Source organism: Phocoena phocoena, chromosome 13 (genome assembly GCF_963924675.1).
Source record: "Phocoena phocoena chromosome 13, mPhoPho1.1, whole genome shotgun sequence".
Taxonomy (NCBI): domain Eukaryota; kingdom Metazoa; phylum Chordata; class Mammalia; order Artiodactyla; family Phocoenidae; genus Phocoena; species Phocoena phocoena.
In genome coordinates, this window is record NC_089231.1 from 81596925 (window position 1) to 81616524 (window position 19600).

Here is a 19600-nt window from a genome sequence, read left to right on the forward strand (position 1 = left end):
AGAGCGGGGTGTTAGTGACAGTTTTGGCTGTCATGATGCCACGGTTTCAGCAAAGGGGACTCAGACAGGCAGGCAGAGGAGTGTGGAAAAGCTAGTGGGGGAGGTCGGGGCAACAGCTGTTGCTGGAATCTGGGCCTCACCAAGAGGAACAATGCCCCCGGAATGCCAGGCACGCCACCAAGACAGCTGAGCCTGGGGGGTGAGCGGGCGTGGGCAGCGGGCATCTGAAGGGCACCAGTAAAAATGGAATTGTCTGGGTGCCTCAGTCCCCCCACGCAGGCAAGGCAGATGACTGAGGGCTAAAAATACCAGGAGAGGAAAAGCCACCAGAGGGTTGTCTGGCTGCCTGGGACCGGATCTGACCTCTGGGCTCCCTGGGGGTGGTGAGAGCTGGGACCTGGGTCCCTAAGGCCCAAAACTGGAACAGCAGTGTGAGGAAAATTGCAGTGGTGGAGTCTCACATTCAGGGTTCAAATCTGCCAGGCACTAGCAGTGAGGCCCTGAAGTGTGACTGCTCTTCTCTGAGCCTCAGTTTCCTCATCTGGAAAATGGGTCTAACACTAGTACCTCCCTCACAGTGTTGTGAGCATGAAATAAGATGATGGGTAAAGCTCTTAGGTCAGTGCCTGTCACACAGGGAGCTCTAGATAAGCAGGACAATAATGATCTGATTTCTCTCGGGACCTCAGTTTGGTGAGCTCACGGTACAGTGGCTGGGTGGTGGCCCCAGTGGGCAGGCCTGCTTTCTCCAGGGCCTTATTACCTACCCCCAATGATCCAGCACAAGTCTTAATGTCCCCTCCAGGCCCAGCACATGCCTGCTCACACTTAGACAGCTCATGTGTGTCCTTCCTACACCATGAGGGTGCCACTAAAAGCAGGAACAACTCAACAACTCAAACATGTCCAAGTGTCACAGATCATCTTCCCCCAAGAGCTCTGCCCGAGGGGCCTGGAGGGTGAGGTTGGGGCTGGCATAGGAAACGAGGCTGGAAAGGTAACCAGTAATAACTCCCCCACACACACACGCATGCATGCGTGTACTCATGGTGCACATACTCTGTGCTGTGCCTGGCACCATGCAACGCCATTCACACGAATTGCATGAGTGACTAAATGGATGGTACTTGGGACAGTGCCTGGCACAGGGCAAGCATACAATAAATGTTAGTTGCTGTCATTAGCAGCACAATGATCTAGTTTTACTTTAAAAACAAGCTTCTAAGGTCAGCACTATTGCTTCCCCCATTTATAAGTAAAGAATCTGAGGTTCAGGGTAGTTAAGTCACTTGTCCAGGGCCCTACAGTCAAGGAAGTGAAGAAGCTGACCTGGAACCCAGCTTTCAATGGACTCTGATGTATCATTCTGGTACATCAGGGTCAAGCAGTAAAATATCTTAACTATTGGACCAAGGAGGGGCGAGTTCCTCCTCAGGTAGTGGGGAGCCACTGAGAGTTTGGGAACATATACAGCTCATCATCAGAGCTGGGTATGGGGGGAAAGTATTGGAGTGGGGGGTACGTGGAAGCCAGGGGTGGAAAGGCAAGAGAAGAGGAGCCTCAAACAAATCGAGATCTACTACCATAGGCCAGACCTGTGGCAGGACGTAGGGGATATGGATTTGCAAGACCTGACAGGGGCAGAATAGATAGACTTTTTTGCCAGTGGGGCAAAATCAAGATGGCTGAGGATTTTGGTCTGGTCGTTTTAATTGACAAAGAGATTGGTAGAGCGAGAAGAAAGAATGAATTCATGCTTGAACATACTACCTTTTTTACCCCATCTCCCTGGACACGGCCGACAGCCAGTGCTCTAGAATAAGAGCTGACATTTACTGAACACTCACTGTGTGCCCAGAGTGTTCTAGCACTTTGCAAGTATGGGTTAAGTCATTCAAACCTCACAAGAATGCTGGGAACACCTGGAAATAAGGACCTCTATTATACGCATTTCACAGATGAAGAGACTGAGGCACAGTCCGCTGATGCTGCTTGCCCAAGTTGCACTCAGTACACAGTGGGTGCCCCATCACTGTGGCTGCCCCATCTCTGCTGGGCACAAAGCTTGTCTACCCAGGTCTGACTTGTTGGAAAAGCCACCTTCCCCACTTGGTGGCTCTCGCTGACAGCTGGGGGCCCTGACACAGCAAGATAGGCCTTATCACTTGGTGACAGAGCCAATCAGCCAGCCAGCTTTGGGATGGCAGGGCCTGGTATGCCTTTGTTCTGTTGGGAGATGGCTGACTTCACCACCCGCCTTAAAGGGGCATCACGCCCAAGGCAAGGCGACCCGCTAAACCAGTTTGCTTCCAATGATATCACAGTGAGCACATACATGGCACTTTCCTGTGCCAGGTTCTGTCTTAAATATTGACGTGTTACTAGATTAACTCTTTAATTTACTAATATTAATATATGTACTCATTTGATCCACTGAAGAGTTTTATAAAACAACCATACAGAGAAGCGCTTCCTTTTTACCTTAGAAAGGATATAAAGGCTTAGACTTGAATTCCAGGAGCTAAAGAGAAAAAAGTACTTACAAAGGAAACAAATTAAAAAATACCCCCCGCCGGAGCTGGATTAAAACCTTTACATGACTCAAAAACAGCAAAGACGCCAACTCCCACCACCTCATATGAAATGCAAGATAAAAACAGTATGAAATGGACAAACCGGCGTAAAAACATCTCGTGATGTTCTGATTTTCCCTGCGGTGACTATTTTAATCCTTTTTAAAAAGATATCTAATCCTTTCCAAAAATAAGTTTGTTGGGTTTTCCTTTGTTTTTTTGTCAACACTGCTGCTCAGCTGGTGCTCTGAGCATGTATTAAGTATGTCCGCTGCATGACCTGGCTCTGCCACCAGCCTCTCGCTTGGCCACAGATGGGAAGACATGCATCCCATCCCCATCAGTGAGGCAAGGGTGGAGGACTTCTCAAAAGGTTTCCAAGGCGCATCGTGCAGTAGAAAGGTCCAGGTGGCTTGTGTGTGTGTGAGTGTGTGTGTGTGTGTGTGTGTCAATATCATTAATGTGAAAAAGTATATTAGTATGTATGTGTGTGATATGATATTAATGCAAAAAATGTATATTTGTGTGTGCAAATGAGAGCAGTTGAGAGAGTGAGAGAGAGGGAGAAGCTGAGATGCAATCCTGAAATAGATTCTGGAACAGAAACAAGGGCAATGGTGGAAAATCCAGTGAAATCCAGATGAAGTATGGAGTTGAGTCAATAGTAATGCACCAATGTCAGTTTCTTAGTTTTGACCAATGTCCATGGTAACGTAAGATGTTAACATTAGGGGAAACTGAATGAGGCGGACATGAGAACTCTGCAACTTTTCTATAAATCTTAAAATTTAAATTTTATTTTAAAAAAGTCTGGAAGGAATTTCCTGAAGTTCTAGAATGGCAAAGCTAATCTCCAGTGCTAGAGGTCAAAAAACAGTTACTTTTGGGGGGTGTTGACAGGGATGCGGCTCTGGGAGCTGGGATGTTTTGGGTCTTGACCTGGGTGGTGGTGACATGGTGTATGCATATGAAAAACTCACCGCACTGGGCACTGAAAAGGCATGCGCCTTATTACAGGTGTATCTCAATGTTTAAAAACCAAAGAATTAAAAATATAGTCTAAAAGACTTTACATCAAACCACAAACACTGGTTCCCTCTGGGGAGGATTTGGCTGAAGTGACAGAAAGGAAGATTTTTAGTCAAAATATTTCTGTAGCATTTCAAACTGTTTTATAGTAAGAATGTATTCATTCACATTGTACTAATTTAACTTTTTATGGACATGCACACAGAGAAGGGCACAGGCACACAGGGCACACAGAAGGGCAGCTCGATAAATCTTCCCAAACATAACACACCTGTGTAACCAGCACCCAGATCAAGATACAGAACATTCCCAGTGTCCCAAAAGATCCCCCAAATACTGTTTATCTCAAATTCCAATTTAACTGGGCATTCTATATTTTTTTTTTTTTTTTTTTGGCTAAACCTAGTAACCCACCCCTAGAGGCCCCTCACAGTTACGAACTCCCATTGTTCTGACCCCTAACAGCACAGATCCATTTTGCCTGTTCATCCATATACTGTTTTGAAATTTAAAATGTTAATGTTTACCTTAGAAAAATATGAGGAGCAGTGATCATCAGCAAAGTGGGAATCAAAGTCTAATAGGAACCCAAAGTCTCCTTACCCATCTCCCCTCATTCCAAGACCCCTTTTGTCCACTGAAAACACAGTCAACCCAGGCAAAGGTGTTGGATCCAAGTTCAAATGGGCACTTTGACCCTGAGACACTCCATGTCAAGGATCCAAACGGTCAGTGGAAAAGAACTATTCTTCCTTCAAGGACTTCCCCTCCCCCAGGTTAGACCACGTTTTCCAGGCCTGGGGAAAGGTGTTCCCAGGTCTAACAACCAAGCACCCCAAAACAATCACAGTGGCTAACATTTATCAAGGGCTCACAATGCTCTATCCTATTTGACCCTCATGACAACCCTATGAGGCGATGCTATTATTTTCCCCATTTTACAGATAAGGAAACAGACTCAGAGAGGAGGAAAAAACCTGCCTGAGGGCTTCCCTGGTGGCGCAGTGGTTGAGAGTCCGCCTGCCGATACAGGGCACACGGGTTCGTGCTCCGGTCTGGGAAGATCCCACATGCCGCGGAGCAGCTAGGCCCATGAGCCATGGCCACTGAGCCTGCGCGTCCGGAGCCTGTACTCCGCAACAGGAGGGCTACAACAGAGAGAGCCCCGCGTACCGCAAAAAAAAAAAAAAAAAAAAAAAAAAAAAAAAAAAAAAACCTCCCTGAGATCACACAGCTGGCCTGAATTCAAACCTTGGTTTATCTGATTCCAAAACCCTGAGCAGTCACACTAGGCCATCTCAAGGAGAATCAAAAGCAAGTATTCTTCCTGTCCTCAATCTGGCAGATGACCAATTGCTGGGACCTGGGGTTTGTGGGCTGCAGCCCCCCGTTCTCTGGCTCCTTGCTTCCAGCATTGTCAAGGAAAAGTCTGATGCCATTCATATTTTTTCCACAGGAGCCTGGAAATGTGTCAGATTTTCTCTTAATCCCGGGAGTTTGTGAATTTTGCCAGGATATACCTCGGTTTGTGTTCTTTTCCTCATCCATCCCACGTGGAGCTTGGGAGTCCTTTCAATCTACAGATTTCGTTCTCTCCTCAGCTGAAGAAAATTTTCTTGTATTACTTGTTTAGTTTCAGCCCCTCCTTCTGGAATATTTATGGTTTGCATCTCTTCATTATTTTCCTCCAAGATATTCCCTGCACACCATCTTCCAAACCACTATGTGGATTGCAACAGGGACCCTCCTTGTTGACAATTCATCTAGTTAAGTTCTTAGTTCAAAAATTAGGTCTTAAAGCTCCAGGATGTCATTTTGGGGTTTCACTGGTATTTCTCTGTGTTTGTTTGTTTCAGTTTTTGTTTTATGTAGTAAGCCAATACATGGGTTTTAAAAAATAATCAATTAACACACTGCTACATTTTCAAAACAGAAGATTATTGTGCCATAGGCAGTTGAACATAAATTCTTACTTTTCTCAAATTGAAGCTTAGTATTTATGACTCTCCCCTTACCCGAACGAAGTTTTACTGATATACATCAGGCCTTAAGAACAGGACCCTGCATAAAGGGGGGCACCAATAAATATTTAAGTAATTCATGTCCTTTGAAACTGGGGTCAAAATCATTCTTGCTTTAAAATAGTGTACATCTATTTGCACTACTTATATTTTTTCCCTCTCCTCACGCCTTTTTAAAAAATTGTCAATGGGTAATTTTTTAAATTACCATTCAATAAAATCGACCTTTTTTCGTGTACAGTTCCATGAATTTTAATACACTTAAATTTTATTGTTGTAATTAATATTACTCAGCTGTTGCTCTGTTTCCTCCTGTGCTCACTAGATGTGGGGGGCAGTATAAAACTCTCCAGAAATGTCCATGCCCAAATCCTTGGAACCTATGAATATGCTACCTTACATAGCAAAGGGGACTTTGAAGATGTGACTAAGAATCTGGAGGTGGGGAGATTACTCTGGATTATCCAGGTGGGCCCAATGTAATCATAGGGGTCCTCAGAAGACAGAAAGGAGCCAAGAGGATCAGAGAGGTTGAAGTCAAGAGACTGGAGTGATGCATCCACAAGCCAAGGAGTGTGGGCAGGTGTTAGAAGCTGGAAAAGGCAAGTATGGATTCTCCACTAGAGCCTCCAGAAGGAATGCAGCCCTGCATTTTCAATTTCTGACCTCCAGAACTGTGAGATTAATAAATTAGTGCTCTTTTAAGCTACCAAATTTATGGCAATATTTTTATAGCTGCAGTAAAAAACGAATCCACTAGGTTTGTTTTCTGATTGTTCTAGAATTTGCTATTCTGATTGCTCTGCCCAATGTTCTTCTCTCTGACTTCTGTTCAGGTGGGCAGTTATTTTTCTCTTTGGCTGCATGGAACTTAGGTCTGGTTGCTGGACATTTCTTAGCTGTATGAATCCCACCAGGAGTAGAAAGCTCTCAGGCCCAGTGGGACTGTGTTCCTAGGCAAGGTGCCTTAGCCAAGCCAGCCTCAAGGATAGAGAGGCCTCAGACCACCCACGAAGCTCCCTCCCCTGGTGCAGGTTGAGGTTGATGCTGAATCGTACCCCTGAATGTCTACACAGACCCAAACCCCAAGTCTTCCCGGATTGCCACTCCCAGGGCCTTGTCCCAGGGCTCTGGGGGACTCCCCAATGCTGGCCCAGCTCATTGACCAGAGTGGGTATTTGGGTCTCCAACAACAGAGCCTAAAGTCTAACCCAGCCTGTGGGCCCAAGTCCTGGCAGCCATGTGACTCCATGCCCTACTCAGGCCACATGTTCCCAGAATTTCCCTGACATACACAATCTCACTTAATCCTCTCAACAGCCTTATGGGGGTTTGTGTACTATTATGGTTTCCATTTTCCAGATGAGGAAACTGAGGCCCTGAGAGACTTATTACCCTGATTGAGACCCCACACCTCTAGCTATGGAGCCAGAACTCTCCCCCCAGCACCTTCTCCTAAAGGTTCAGTTGAATAAAATATGTTCTCAGAGGGCCCAGCTATACGGATGCCCTTCAGGGGCACCACCCACCTCTGGAGGGCCTGAGCCCATCCTCACCCCTGAACCAGGGATCCTCCACCCTCATCATGCATTCTACACATCCGCTGTGGCTGCAACAACCTTTTCACTTGGTCATTTATAGCTACTGACTGCTTGCACAAGCGTTTTAACAAAAATCCATGGTGTGCCTATTAGCTAGGGAAACATTTATTCTGGTGTTGTCAGAGAAAAGCTCTTTTTGACCTGTCTGTGTCCACGTGCATGTGTGTATAAGTGTGCATAAGTCTGTGTGTAATATGTGCCTCTGTGTATGTGCATGAGTGCATGGGTGTGTTTTGGTCCGCACACAGACGTGTGGGCATGTGTGTGGGTGCAGGTGCCCACTCAAGTGTGTGTACCTGTGCCTGTACCCATACAGGAAAACACATTTTTTGTTATTAAAGATTCTGTTAGAAGAGGTTCCTGGGTAATTCTAACCCATGTTAGAGAGGTAAAAACTCACACCCTTTTTTTGGTCATGGCCATAAATGATTCTTGGGTTTGCACCCCCAAATTTGAAACATTTTTTTCACCTGAGAAAGGAAGTGAGTGATCACTGCCATTTACTGAGGACCTGCCTGGGCCGCATCGCCACTCACCCTCTGGAAAATCTCAAAAGGAAGGTTTTCTTTATGTGCTCAGAGAGGTAAAGTCTCTTGCCCAAGGTCACACAGAGCCCACCAGTTCAAATGCAATTTTGTCTGACTTCCAAGTCTGAGGGCTCAATCACTCCACTCCATTGCCTCAAACTGCCTAAGGTTGAATGAAAATGTTCTAACAATCCCTACTCAGGCCCTTGGCAAGGAAAGCAAAGTCTGTGTTACTTGTTTATTAACTACTTTGTTCATTCCTGGGGGCCAAGGATCTTCCAGTTTTCTCCAGCAACATCCACAAAGGTTTCAGCACATCAGACTAACTGAGCACATATCTGTAGATTGATTTGGTTGATAGGATCTCATTCCAGGGTGCTGCCTGCTGGCCTTGCCCCCGAATCAGATTGTCCCTGGCATGGGCAGCCCCGGGGGCTGGTTAGCCAAAAGGTCTCCCTGCTGGGAACTCCCCTTGCTTCTGGAATGAAATCCCAAGGCCATACCACATGATCTGCCCTGCCCACCTTGCTCGCCTCACTTTGTGCCCTGGCCCACACTCAGCTCCAGTCACATGGTCCTTCTGCTCCTCAAAGATTCCCAATCCATCCTCCTCTGAGTCTCTTGCCATCCTGTGGCCAGAAGCACTCTCCCCCAGTCTCTGCTCGGTACTACCGCCCGGCACTACCCACCTCTCTATTTCATCTCTCTGTAATATGTGTCACTACCTGAAATTCTCTGGGTTGCGCATTGTTTATTTTTATCCATCTACCCGTTGCACACAGCGTCATAAGGGTGTGGAGTTTGTCACTCGGCGGCAGTCTCCCACACTAGCCCCATGCATGGCGCAAAGCAGGCTCCACAGAGGGGGTGACCGCTGGCCCAGCCATCGGCCCTGGGGCCACACCACCAGGGACAGGACAGCTGAGAGAATGTTCTGCTTCTTAGAGGCGTGGACTCTGGAGCCCGTCACCCACGGCCACTAAACAAGGCCATGACTTGATTCCAAGCCCTGACTTCTCACTCCTTGGATCCCAAGGCTGCCTGTGAGGCCACAGGAGGAAAACCATCCTGAGGGAGATTAACAACCACAGTGCTTGGCGTTCTGAGAGCAAACGGCCTTTCCCAAGGCCCTTTAAGAGCTTGGACTCTGGAGGCAAATGAGCCTCAGATCCACTCCCAACTTCACTGCCTGATTCCAGGCAGCTCATTTTGCCTCTCAGCCTCAGTTTCCTCATCTGTGAAATGGGGACACTGAAAATAAGGTGGTCTCTACCACACAGGGTGATTAGAAATTTAAATTGGAATAAGAGACGTGTACACAGGCACTCCATGAGAGCTGTTATTTCTTCCTTCCTTCCTTCCTTCCTTCCTCCCTCCCTCTATTTTTGGCTGTGTTGGGTCTTCATTGTTGCATGCGGGCTTTCTCTAATTGCGGCGAGCGGGGGCTACTTTTCGTTGCGGTGCGCGGGCTTCTCATTGCGGTGGCTTCTCTTGTTGTGGAACACGGGCTCTAGGCACACGGGCTTCACTAGTTGTGGCACACAGGCTCAGTAGTTGTGGCTCGCAGACTCTAGAGCACAGGCTCAGTAGTTGTGGCGCATTGGCTTGGCTGCTCCATGGCATGTGGGATCTTCCTGGACCAGGGCTCAAACCCGTGTCCCCACATTGGCAGGCAGGTTCTTAACCACTGTGCCACCAGGGAAGCCCGAGAGCTGTTATTTCTTCAGTCAATTAACACATACTCATTGAGCAGCTGCTGTGTGCCTGCTAGTCACGAGGTTGGAGCCAGGGAGCGAGTGGTGAGGAAAATAAAGAGGACCCACCCTCCGGAGCTGTCCACTGACAGTGAACAAAATAAGTGAATTGCACGGTATGTTAGAAAGTGGTAAATGCTGGGGAGAAAAACAAAGCAGAGAAATGTCTCTGCAGGGCAGGGCTAAATGGCTATTTTAAATAGGGTGGTAGGGAGGTCTCACTGAGAAGGTGACGTTTGAGCAAAGACCTGAAGGAGGTGAGGAAGGGAGGCTTGCAGATGTCTGACAGAAAAGCATTCCAGGCAGAGGAGACTGCAGGTACAAAGACCCTGAGGTGGGACCCATGCCTGATAATGTTAGAGAATTTTAACAGTCTCCCTCCCTGCCATTTTCCTTCTCAAAACAGACAAGCACAAGTGCTGACCACCCAAGCGCTGCAGAAAGTGAGCCACATCTCTCCCCATGCACCAGCCGCCAGTCTATTTAACCTTGAATGCCTTTTTGGGTCTCACGTGTCACTGGGTGGCGAGTGAGCTGCCCTTACTTCAGAAGAACGGCATGGGGTGGGGGTGGGGGGGCCTTAGGTGGTGTCCGCCTCACCTACTACTGCCAAAAGTGGTCATGGGGTTATTTTTAAACTTGGGGAGGAAGTATTTATTGTTCCTGGGCTGAGGAGAGCTGGGCAGCCTGTGGGATTCTTCTGGGGGAGCAGTGCTGTGTCCTTTCCACCATGGTGAGTATCGAGGGCCCCCGGAGGTAAGTGATGCTGGGCGGCGAGGTGAGGACACCACCTACAAGCAAAGGACGAAAGGGGAGGGGGAGAAAGGCAGCTTTCTGGGGCCCCAGACCCTGGTGGAAAAAGCACTATTCGCTGTGTGCACACAGAGGAACCCCAATCAATGCCCCGATAAGCCACAAATAACAGCAGCTCCCGGGTACTCGCAAAAACAAAATAAGAGAGTTGGCCTTTTTATGGCTTGTCTACTGACCTCTCGAGGAATCAATAATGCCCAGGGCTTGCAAAATGGGATTGAACACTTTTAAGGATCAAATTGTAATTCTTTTCTCTTGTTCAGGCATTTGGGGAAAAGAATCCTTTTTGTTTTCACCTTTTGAACTTGCAAATTTAAAACCTTTCTCCCTATGTTTTTGGTTAGGTGTCCCCCTCCTGAATCAGGAAGCCCCCAAATCAGGGTCAGTGTAGGACTGTGGTTAGGGGCACAGACTCTGGAGTCAGTCTGCCCAAGTTCAATACCTGCTCTGCCTTTCTGTGACTGTGTGACCTTGGGTACATGACCCAACCTCTCTGAGCTTCGGTTGCCTCCCTGTAAAATGGCGATGGTAATAATAGCATCCACTTGACAGAGCAGTTATGAGAATTAAATGCAATAACATATGCAGTGTTCAAGCGTTTGCTGTAACTCAAGTCAGAAGCGGGTGGGGAAATGTTAACTCGCTCTTCTCTGCTCTGTTTGCACGGTGCGAGGACAGAACATTTAGAGAGGAGATTTTGCTGCCATTTGGATCAAGAGAAAATTGAGGCGGACAGAGCAGTTGGGTTTTAACACCCTGAAAATGTGTCATTTCATCTCGCATTCCTCATGGTTTAGTGAGCCTGGCTCTTTTTCGCCTCCAATCAATTCTCCTTCTGTGCATTACTGAACTTTTTGTGAAATGCATCGAAACAAAAGCAGCTGGGTCCTGCTGGGGCTGATCCGAAAGCCTGGCCTCCATTCTCAGAGACAGACCTCTACCTCCACTAGTTTGCAAAGGAGCTGCTGCAAGATCCACAGTCTTTTACCATCCACCAGAACTGGGGTGCTTTTGAGAAACCTTATTCCATGTCCTTTTATCTTTCCAGCATCGCCATTTTGAGATGAGTGTGGGCACCATACCCCCATTTCACAGATATGTAGCTGAGGCTCACCCAGAGATGACACCTGACCTAGTCTTCTAATTCCCAGCCTCTGACTTTTTTTAATCGATGCTTTTTTACACCCTAGTCACCTAAGAAAGCCAAGAAGAGACCAGAGGGCGCCAATTCCAACGTGTTCTCCATGTTTGAACAGAGCCAGATCCAGGAATTTAAGGAGGTGGGTGCAGCTGTGGAATCATTCGCCTGGGTGGAGAGTCTCACATGCTAGAAAGAGCCCTTCCCTCGTTCCATACTCCCTGCAAGGACCTCTCAGTTAGGTTGTCTTTATCTTCCCCCCAAACCCCAAATTCGGTCTGAATGTGTGTGTGAATGACTTAAAGAAATTAACTGTTGCTGCTCATCAAGGTAAAGCATGTGTCTTGTTGAAAATGTAGGAAAGAATTTCAGAAATGCACAAAGAATAAAAATGACCTGACTGGGCTTCCCTGGTGGCGCAGTGGTTGAGAGTCCGCCTGCCGATGCAGGCGACAAGGGTTCGTGCCCCGGTCCAGGAAGATCCCACATGCCGCGGAGCGGCTAGGCCCATGAGCCATGGCCGCTGAGCCTGTGCGTCCGGAGCCTGTGCTTCGCAACGGGAGAGGCCACAACAGTGAGAGGCCCGCGTACCACAAAAAAAAAAAAAAAAAAAAAGACCTGACCTACAATTCTACTACCCAGAGATAATCAGTTAACATTTTGGTATTCACCCTTCCAGTGATTTTTGTTATACATTGCGTTGGCCAAAAGGTTCTTTCATTTTCTTCCATAAGATCTTATGGAAAAACACAAACGAACTTTTTGGCCAACCCAAAATATGTACACATTTGTTAAACAAAGCACACTAATCAGTACCTGCTGTTTTTCTTTGAGCAATTCGGCACCAACATTTTCCATAATTTATTTAAACTGCTTCCTATGGTTGGATGTTATACACAGAATGTTGTACTATTATAAATAACACATCTTTGCTTGTATCTCTGGTTATTTCCTTGGGGTAAATTCCTAAAAGCAGAACAGCTGGATCGAAGGAACTTTTTAAAAAAGGAACTAAAACCAAGTATAACCACTGGTCCAAGTTGCCTTCCAGAAATGCTGTGATCATTCTGACTCCCATCAGCACCAAGAGGAGAAAGTGCCTTTCCCGCCACATCTTCATCAACATAGGGCGTTAACGTCTCAAAATTTATTTTTGTCAATCTGAGAGATGTCTGAGAGTATCTTAGATTTTAATTTTTACAGTCCTCAGTTGTTGGATGCTAGCCGGGTCTGAAACCCTATCACAGTCTATGGGCATGTGCCTTAGTAAGCAAACCTAAGTACCAATTAGGCAAAATTAAGCCACTGCCGCAGACTCAGAAGGATAAACTGAATTAATTTTCCAGCAGTCTTGATGGCTCACACTGAGTCATCCACATTCTCACCTGGCCCTTCAGAGGAAAATATGTTAAAGCTATGCTGGAGAGGACACTGTTTTATATAAAAGGGGAAACTGTTTGGGGCTTCCAATGGGACATGAAGACTGGTCCATGCTGTCCGCACCAACATTCAGATCACAGGAACGCCGTGGCCCATAAGCTGCCAGGGAAAGAGGAATTCCTGGGATGAAATATCATATCTGAACTTGAAATAGTCCCCTTCCATGGAGAAGACTACACCCTCCCTTCTCCCTCACTCTGTCCCAACCTCTGGAATGAGATCAGCTGCTGGGGGTATGACCTGGGGATGCAAATATTTTCAGGAACCAGTTGCTAAAAGAACTAAAAAAACACAGATATAATACATCATTTGTAAATTACCTGGGCGTTCACAAAGCTCTTAGAGTCTCTCTGGAGCCAGCTGGGAAAGATTACTGGCTCTGTTTTACAGATAATGCGGGCTTGCGAGCTGGCGGAGACAGACTCCAGTTTTTAACTTAGTTTTGTTTTTCAATAACAGCTTTATAAAGATATAATTCACGTACCATGTAGTCACCTTTTTAAACTGTACAATTCAGTGGTTATTTAATATAGTCACAGAATTTTGCAACCATCATCACTGTCTAATTTTAGAACATTTTCATCGCCCCCAAAAGAAACCTCATACCCATTAGCAGTCACTCCCCATTTCTCCCGCCCCCCCAGCCCCTGACAACCACGGATCTATTTTCTGTCTCTATGGATTTGCCTGTTCTGGAAGCTTCATAGAAATGGAGTCATATACTATGTGGCCTTTTGTGTCTGGCTTCTTTCAGCATCAGATCTCAAGGTTCATCCATGTTGTAGCATGTGTCAGAATTTCCTTCTTTTTATTGCTGAATGATATTCCATCATGGGGAGAGACCACATTTTGTTTATTCACTCATCAGTTGATGGACATGTGGGTTGTTTCCAGTTTGGGGCTGTTGTGAATAGTGCTGCTGTGGACATTCACCTACAGGTGTCTGTGTGGACATATGGTCTCATTTCTCTTAGGAACACACCGAAGAGTAGAATTGCTGGGTCCTACAGTAACTCTAGGCCTAACATTTTGAGGAACTGCTAGACTGTTTCAGATCTTTGATTCTTGATCTAATGTCCTTCGATGTGCCTTGAAAACCCCAGAGTCCCACTGCCCCCAGCCCTTGGCATAACCTCTAGGGCTCCTCCCCCCAATTTCTCTCGGGCTGACCAGACAACCGCCTCCCTTTCACAGGCCTTCACCATCATGGACCAGAACAGGGATGGCTTCATAGACAAGAACGATCTGAGGGACACCTTTGCTGCTCTTGGTACGTCGCCCCACCAACGCCTGCAGGAAGGTCTCCTTATCCCACTCATGTGAGGGGCAGGAGGTGGGGCCATCAAAAAGGTCAAGAGCTTGTCATTTTCCAAAGAAACAGCTCAACCAAGATTTGTCTTTAAGGCAAATTTCAGAGGATAGGAAAGAAGTGTTTTAGTCTTTGTCTTCACATGTGTCTTATTTTTCTTTCAAATTAATTTTTGTGTGGATTTGAATGCAATGGCAGTTTACAATAGAAAACTTGGAAAACAGAAAAGTATAAAGAGGAAACAACGTTGGCCATTAGGCCACATTCCACTGTTAACATCTCAGCCTCTAAGTTTTTTTCTAGGCATCTCGTGTGTGTATGTGTGTGTGTGTGTGTGTGCGCGCGCGCACGTGCCCACGCGCGCATGTGCGTGAGCATGCGTGCACGTGTGTGTTTAATAGCTGGAATCATTCTATTTTGGATTCAGCTTTTAAAATTTAACATCTCAGGAAGATGAGGATGAGTACATGGAGCTGTTTCAAAATATAAGTGTCCAACCTGCCACCACTAACCGCTCCTCGACTCCTAACCCCAGAACTCAGGGCCATGAACAGCTGTGCAGGTTGTGTAGTGAGCAATTATACAGAGTACTATTCATATTTGTAGCCACTGTAGACTTTTACATTTAAAACATAAACTATCTTAAGAAGGGGCGGCTTTTTCTAACTTACACAAAGGTACTTACTATATGGCCTGTGGCAGTGGCTAGAGCAGGTACATCAGAATCTCCAAGGCTGTATGGGTTATAGCAGGTATAATTTGAAAAAGTTCCCTCAGGTAATTCTGATGTCTCTCCCACCTCCAAGTAACAAGGGCTAATTTATAATACAAGCATTTCCCATTGAGTAAAATATTAAAACATCTGTATAAATTGTTCCAGGTTCTGAAGGCACTATTTTAAAAAGTAACTAAACCCTCTTTGGGTTGTTTCCAGTCGTCTGACTTATATAAATAACACTTTTGAGAACATCTTCTCACGTGAATCTTTGGCCCCATCCACTCCGTCTCTGATTATTTCTAGACTAGATTCCTTGAAGTAGGATTACAAGGGCAAATGCCAGTGTCCTGACAGCTGTTTCTGTCCCAGCTTGGAGTTACTAAGTGTGTGTCTCCTGCCCTAGGGCGTGTGAATGTGAAAAATGAGGAAATTGATGAAATGCTCAAGGAGGCTCCAGGTCCAATTAACTTTACTGTGTTCCTACAGATGTTTGGGGAGAAACTTAAGGGTAAGTTCATGTGTATATCTGTGCATCTATGTGTGTACATGTATGTCTGTGTAGATGTGTCTCTGTGCATCTGTGTATGTCTGTCTGTCTTTATGTGTCTTCATCTTTGGGCATCAATTAAAGCACTGGGAGAACATGTTGGGGTTGGCACATGAAGGCAGAGTAACGTCAGGGGGAAGAAAAAACAATAAGAACAGAAGTTAACAGTGCTCCAAGGCTTACCCTGATCCAGACCTCATGCTAAGCACTTTAAACACATTTTATGCATCACCTTATTTAATAGCATCTAGGAGATAGTTTCTATTCTTATCCCAGTCTACAGATGGGGAACTGAAGCTCAGAGACGGACAGTCTCTTGCCTGCAGCCACACAGCTACCAAATGCTGGAGTCAGAATTTGAATCCAAGTCTTTCTAAGCCTAGATCCCTGCTTGACCTTGGGTTTCCTCAGAAATAACTGGATTCTCAGGACTTCCCTGGTGGCGCAGTGGTTAAGAACCCGCCTGCCAATGCAGGGGACACAGGTTTGATCCCTGGTCCAGGAAGATCACACATGCTGTGGAGCAACTAAGCACATGTGCCACAACTGCTAAGCCTGCACTCTAGAGCCCGCAAGCCACAACTACTGAGCCTGTGCTCTGCAACAAGAGAAGCCACCACAATGAGAAGCCTGTGCACCGCAACAAAGAGTAGCCCCTGCTCGACACAACTATAGAAAGCCCGCTCACGGCAACGAAGACCCAACACAGCCAAAAAGAAAGAAAGAAAGAAAGAAAGAAAGAACTGGATTCTCAGCCCACTCTTTCAAAACGCCAAGGCTCAGTGCTCAGGAGGCAACCGGACCTCCCCTCCTTACCAGAGGTTCCCAGCCACCCATGGCACATTTTAACCCTGTTTTCTGTTTCAGGGGCAGACCCCGAGGAGACCATTCTCAACGCGTTCAAAGTGTTTGACCCTGAAGGCAAAGGGGTGCTCAGGGCTGATTAGTGAGTGGGATCTGTGGGGGAAGACCTGGGGTTCCTTGCTTCTCCCCCCAGCCCTCTCCACACAGCCGGCTGCAATACCTGCTTTTCTCTCTCTGCAGCATACAGGAGATGCTGACCACGCAGGCGGAGAGGTTTTCCAAGGAGGAGGTAACAGGGCCCTTTGGACACTCTCTGCACCCCAGCTCCTGGCCTCACCCTTCTGGGGACACCCTCTCCAGACTCTCTTATATAAAACACCCCTGACCCCACACTGAGAGAGAATCTGCTCTTGTTTACTAAGCCCTTATCTCATTTCACTCTGTCAATCACCCTGTGAGGTAGGGACTAGTATTATCATCATTTTACAGATGGGGAAACTGAGGCTCAGGGAAGCAAAGTCACTTTGCTTTGACTGAAAGGACAACACTAATGAGAAATGCCGGGGCCTGGATTCAAACCTAGGTCTGTCTGACTCCAGGTTCTGTCTTCCTCATAATGCATGGATACCTGGTGAGAGTATCAATTTCCTGATGAAGTGAAGGTGGCATGCAGGGTCACCACATACAGTCGTGTAGGTTATACACTGAACAATCCTCCTGGATGCCCTTAATAATATATACTGCAGAGTATTTATTTGTTGCAATAGTTTTCCAGCAGATGGCAGTAAAGTGTCTTATAATTTTTTAGAAATCAGAATATATGACTTTTTCTGGCAGGTGGCAGTAATGTGCCTGGAAGAAGGGGCACTATTGCTAATTCACCAAAGGCCCTGTATAAACAAGCAACTGCCTTGTCAACGTTACTAATGAACCTTAATGAGTCTATTTAAAATAGTCCCGGGATTCCCTGGTAGCACGGTGGTTGAGAGTCCACCTGCCGATGCAGGGGACACGGGTTCGTGCCCCGGTCCAGGAAGATCCCACATGCCGTGGAGCGGCTGGGCCCGTGAGCCATGGCCGCTGAACCTGCACATCCGGAGCCTGTGCTCCGCAACGGGAGAGGCCACAACAGTGAGAGGCCCGCGTACTGCAAAAAAATAAAAAATAAAAAAATAAAATAAAATAAAATAGTCCCTTATAGCCTCTCTGGCCTGATTCCATAAAGTTTCACATTTTACTAAAAATTTTATTTGGATCTCCCCCTCAAAACTCAAGCAGTTGAAAGAGCCTGCCTTTCAACTCTCACCAGGCTTTGGGACTTTGGACAAGCTCCTTAACCTCACTGTGCCTCAATTTCCTCATCTGTAAAGTGGGGACAATAATAGAATCTACTTCATAGTACACTGTGAGGATTAAATGAGTTCACATGTATAAAGTGCTGATATGTGATAAGGGCAATATAAATGTTATCTATTATTAACCCCAAATTAAAAAAAACATAACTAGCCAATACTTTTTAAATGTAGAAATTGCACATTCTAAAAAATTTAATTTATAGTTTCCCTCAAAGAGTCTGACCTCCTTGCCCATGTGGACACATTAACTGGCCCTGAGCAGTTGTGACCTCTGTAGATGGACTAGTCTCCATTTAGCCACAGTACCCACCAGGCCCACCTTGCTCCCCTACATAACCTGCCTGCCCCTTTGCACACTTGAGTTTGCGATCCCTTCTTTCCCCATCGCAGGTTGGTTCCCGGGAACATCCCTGCAGGATGGCCCTTGGGGTTGGCACCTGTGGAAGAGCTACAAAGGGCAAGGAAGCAGGAGGGCACAGAGGGATATGTCCAACGCAACCCATGTCCTCCAGGCCCCCAGCTGCCTCTCCACTCGGGCTGCCCTGCACACAGCCCTCCCCCCTCCACTGCCCCTCCCCATGTCCTCAGCATGTCTTGCTGGTTCGTTGCAGATCGACCAGATGTTTGCCGCCTTCCCCCCTGATGTGACTGGCAACTTGGACTATAAGAACCTGGTGCACATCATCACCCATGGAGAAGAGAAGGACTAAGGGAGGGGATTGTCTTTGGGTGGGTGGATGGGGGGGGCGTCCCTGCCCTTTTCTCACCTTGCCCAGTAATGCCACCACCCCTGCCCCTGGCCTGTTGGCTGTGTGGCCGCCTCATTTATCTACCTCCATCTTCTTCGCAGCCTGGGTGCCTTAGAGATACCATGTGGCCACACAGCCAGCAGATGGAAATCCATCCAGAGGCCATGTTCAAATAAACAGGAGGTTGTGTATTTGTTTATGGTGTGTCCTTGAGTATGGAAGACCCTTTGCTAGTTCCCATGAAGGTGGTGTATGAGCTAGTGATGGCCCTGCTGTCATTATTATTGAATCTTAGTGACTCTGTAAGGTAGACCTTCAGGGACTTCCCTGGTAGTCCAGTGGTTAAGACTCCATGCTTCCACTGCAGGGCCACGGGTTCCATCCTTGGTCGGGGAACTAAGATCCCGCAGGCTGCACAGCGTGGCCGGAAAAAAAAAATAGACCTTCACAGCCACTCAGGACTATTTCTATGAAAGTCCACATTTTACTGGAATGCTAACCAGAGGACCACAAACCTTTCTTTCAAAGAGTTCGAGCACTGGTAGAGCCTAGCTTCCCCGGTGTACTTTCCTTTAGGATGCCACTGGAATGCTTCTCCCATAGATGTGTTTAGGCCCCGGGATAAGTTAAGAAGAAGAGGCCTCACATGCACACTGCCAAAAAATCACATCCATTAACTGTAAGAGGTTAATTTCTAATTTCATATAAAGTAGAAGTTGTCTGTATTTCTCTCCTGGCAAATTAGGGGAGGGACACAGACATACATAGATAATGACTTCTGACCCTGCCTGGGGTCTAGGAACTAGGCCTAGGTGTGAGTTGACTCTTGATTTTGAGTGACCAAAATCATTGTTGAAACACTGAGGTCTGTTTTGGCTGCAAGAATCCCAACTTAGGAGACAAATGAGTTCACATAACTGAGAAGTCTGAGGGCTTCAGGCACAGCTGCATCCAGGAGCTCAAACAGTACCAACAGAACCTGAGGAGGCCTCTCCACTGCTCTGCTTTCTTTCATGTTGCTCTGCTCCCAGTGGTGACAGAATGGTCACCAGCAGTTCTTAGCTCTTGTCTATCCCCACAGGAATCCTAGTGGAAAGAAGGCACCTCCCTCTCTCCCAGCTCCACACAAATCCCAGAACAGGGCCTATGGGATACCTGAACTAACCCCGAAACAGGTGTAGTGCTCTGACTGGCAAACTTGGTCACACAATTAACTCTTGTG

General features: G+C 46.8%; 1 protein-coding gene across 3 annotated transcripts; it reads left to right on the top strand.

The window, feature by feature from the left end:
- Window positions 1-10191: 10191 nt before the first annotated feature.
- MYL2 (myosin light chain 2) lies at window positions 10192-18573 on the top strand. Of its 3 annotated transcripts, XM_065890552.1 has the most exons (8): window positions 10197-10238; window positions 11509-11598; window positions 14091-14166; window positions 15327-15431; window positions 16338-16416; window positions 16515-16563; window positions 18241-18358; window positions 18480-18573. In XM_065890552.1, exons 1-7 carry the CDS (start codon window positions 10236-10238, stop codon window positions 18337-18339), a joined length of 501 nt encoding a protein of 166 aa, XP_065746624.1. In that variant the 5' UTR covers window positions 10197-10235; the 3' UTR covers window positions 18340-18358; window positions 18480-18573. The 3 variants fall into 3 exon arrangements, with proteins under 3 accessions (XP_065746623.1, XP_065746624.1, XP_065746625.1); XM_065890551.1 differs by having other exon boundaries at window positions 10192-10238; window positions 18241-18573; XM_065890553.1 differs by lacking the exons at window positions 10197-10238; window positions 14091-14166; window positions 18480-18573 and having other exon boundaries at window positions 11515-11598; window positions 15293-15431; window positions 18241-18339.
- Window positions 18574-19600: the final 1027 nt, after the last annotated feature.

Excerpts from the sequence above, each read along its gene's own strand:
- MYL2 (XM_065890551.1), top strand. Across the intron at positions 15,432-16,337 it reads GTTTGGGGAGAAACTTAAGG|GGGCAGACCCCGAGGAGACC; the intron begins GTAAGTTCATGT and ends TTTCTGTTTCAG. Across the intron at positions 16,417-16,514 it reads GGGGTGCTCAGGGCTGATTA|CATACAGGAGATGCTGACCA; the intron begins GTGAGTGGGATC and ends CTCTCTCTGCAG.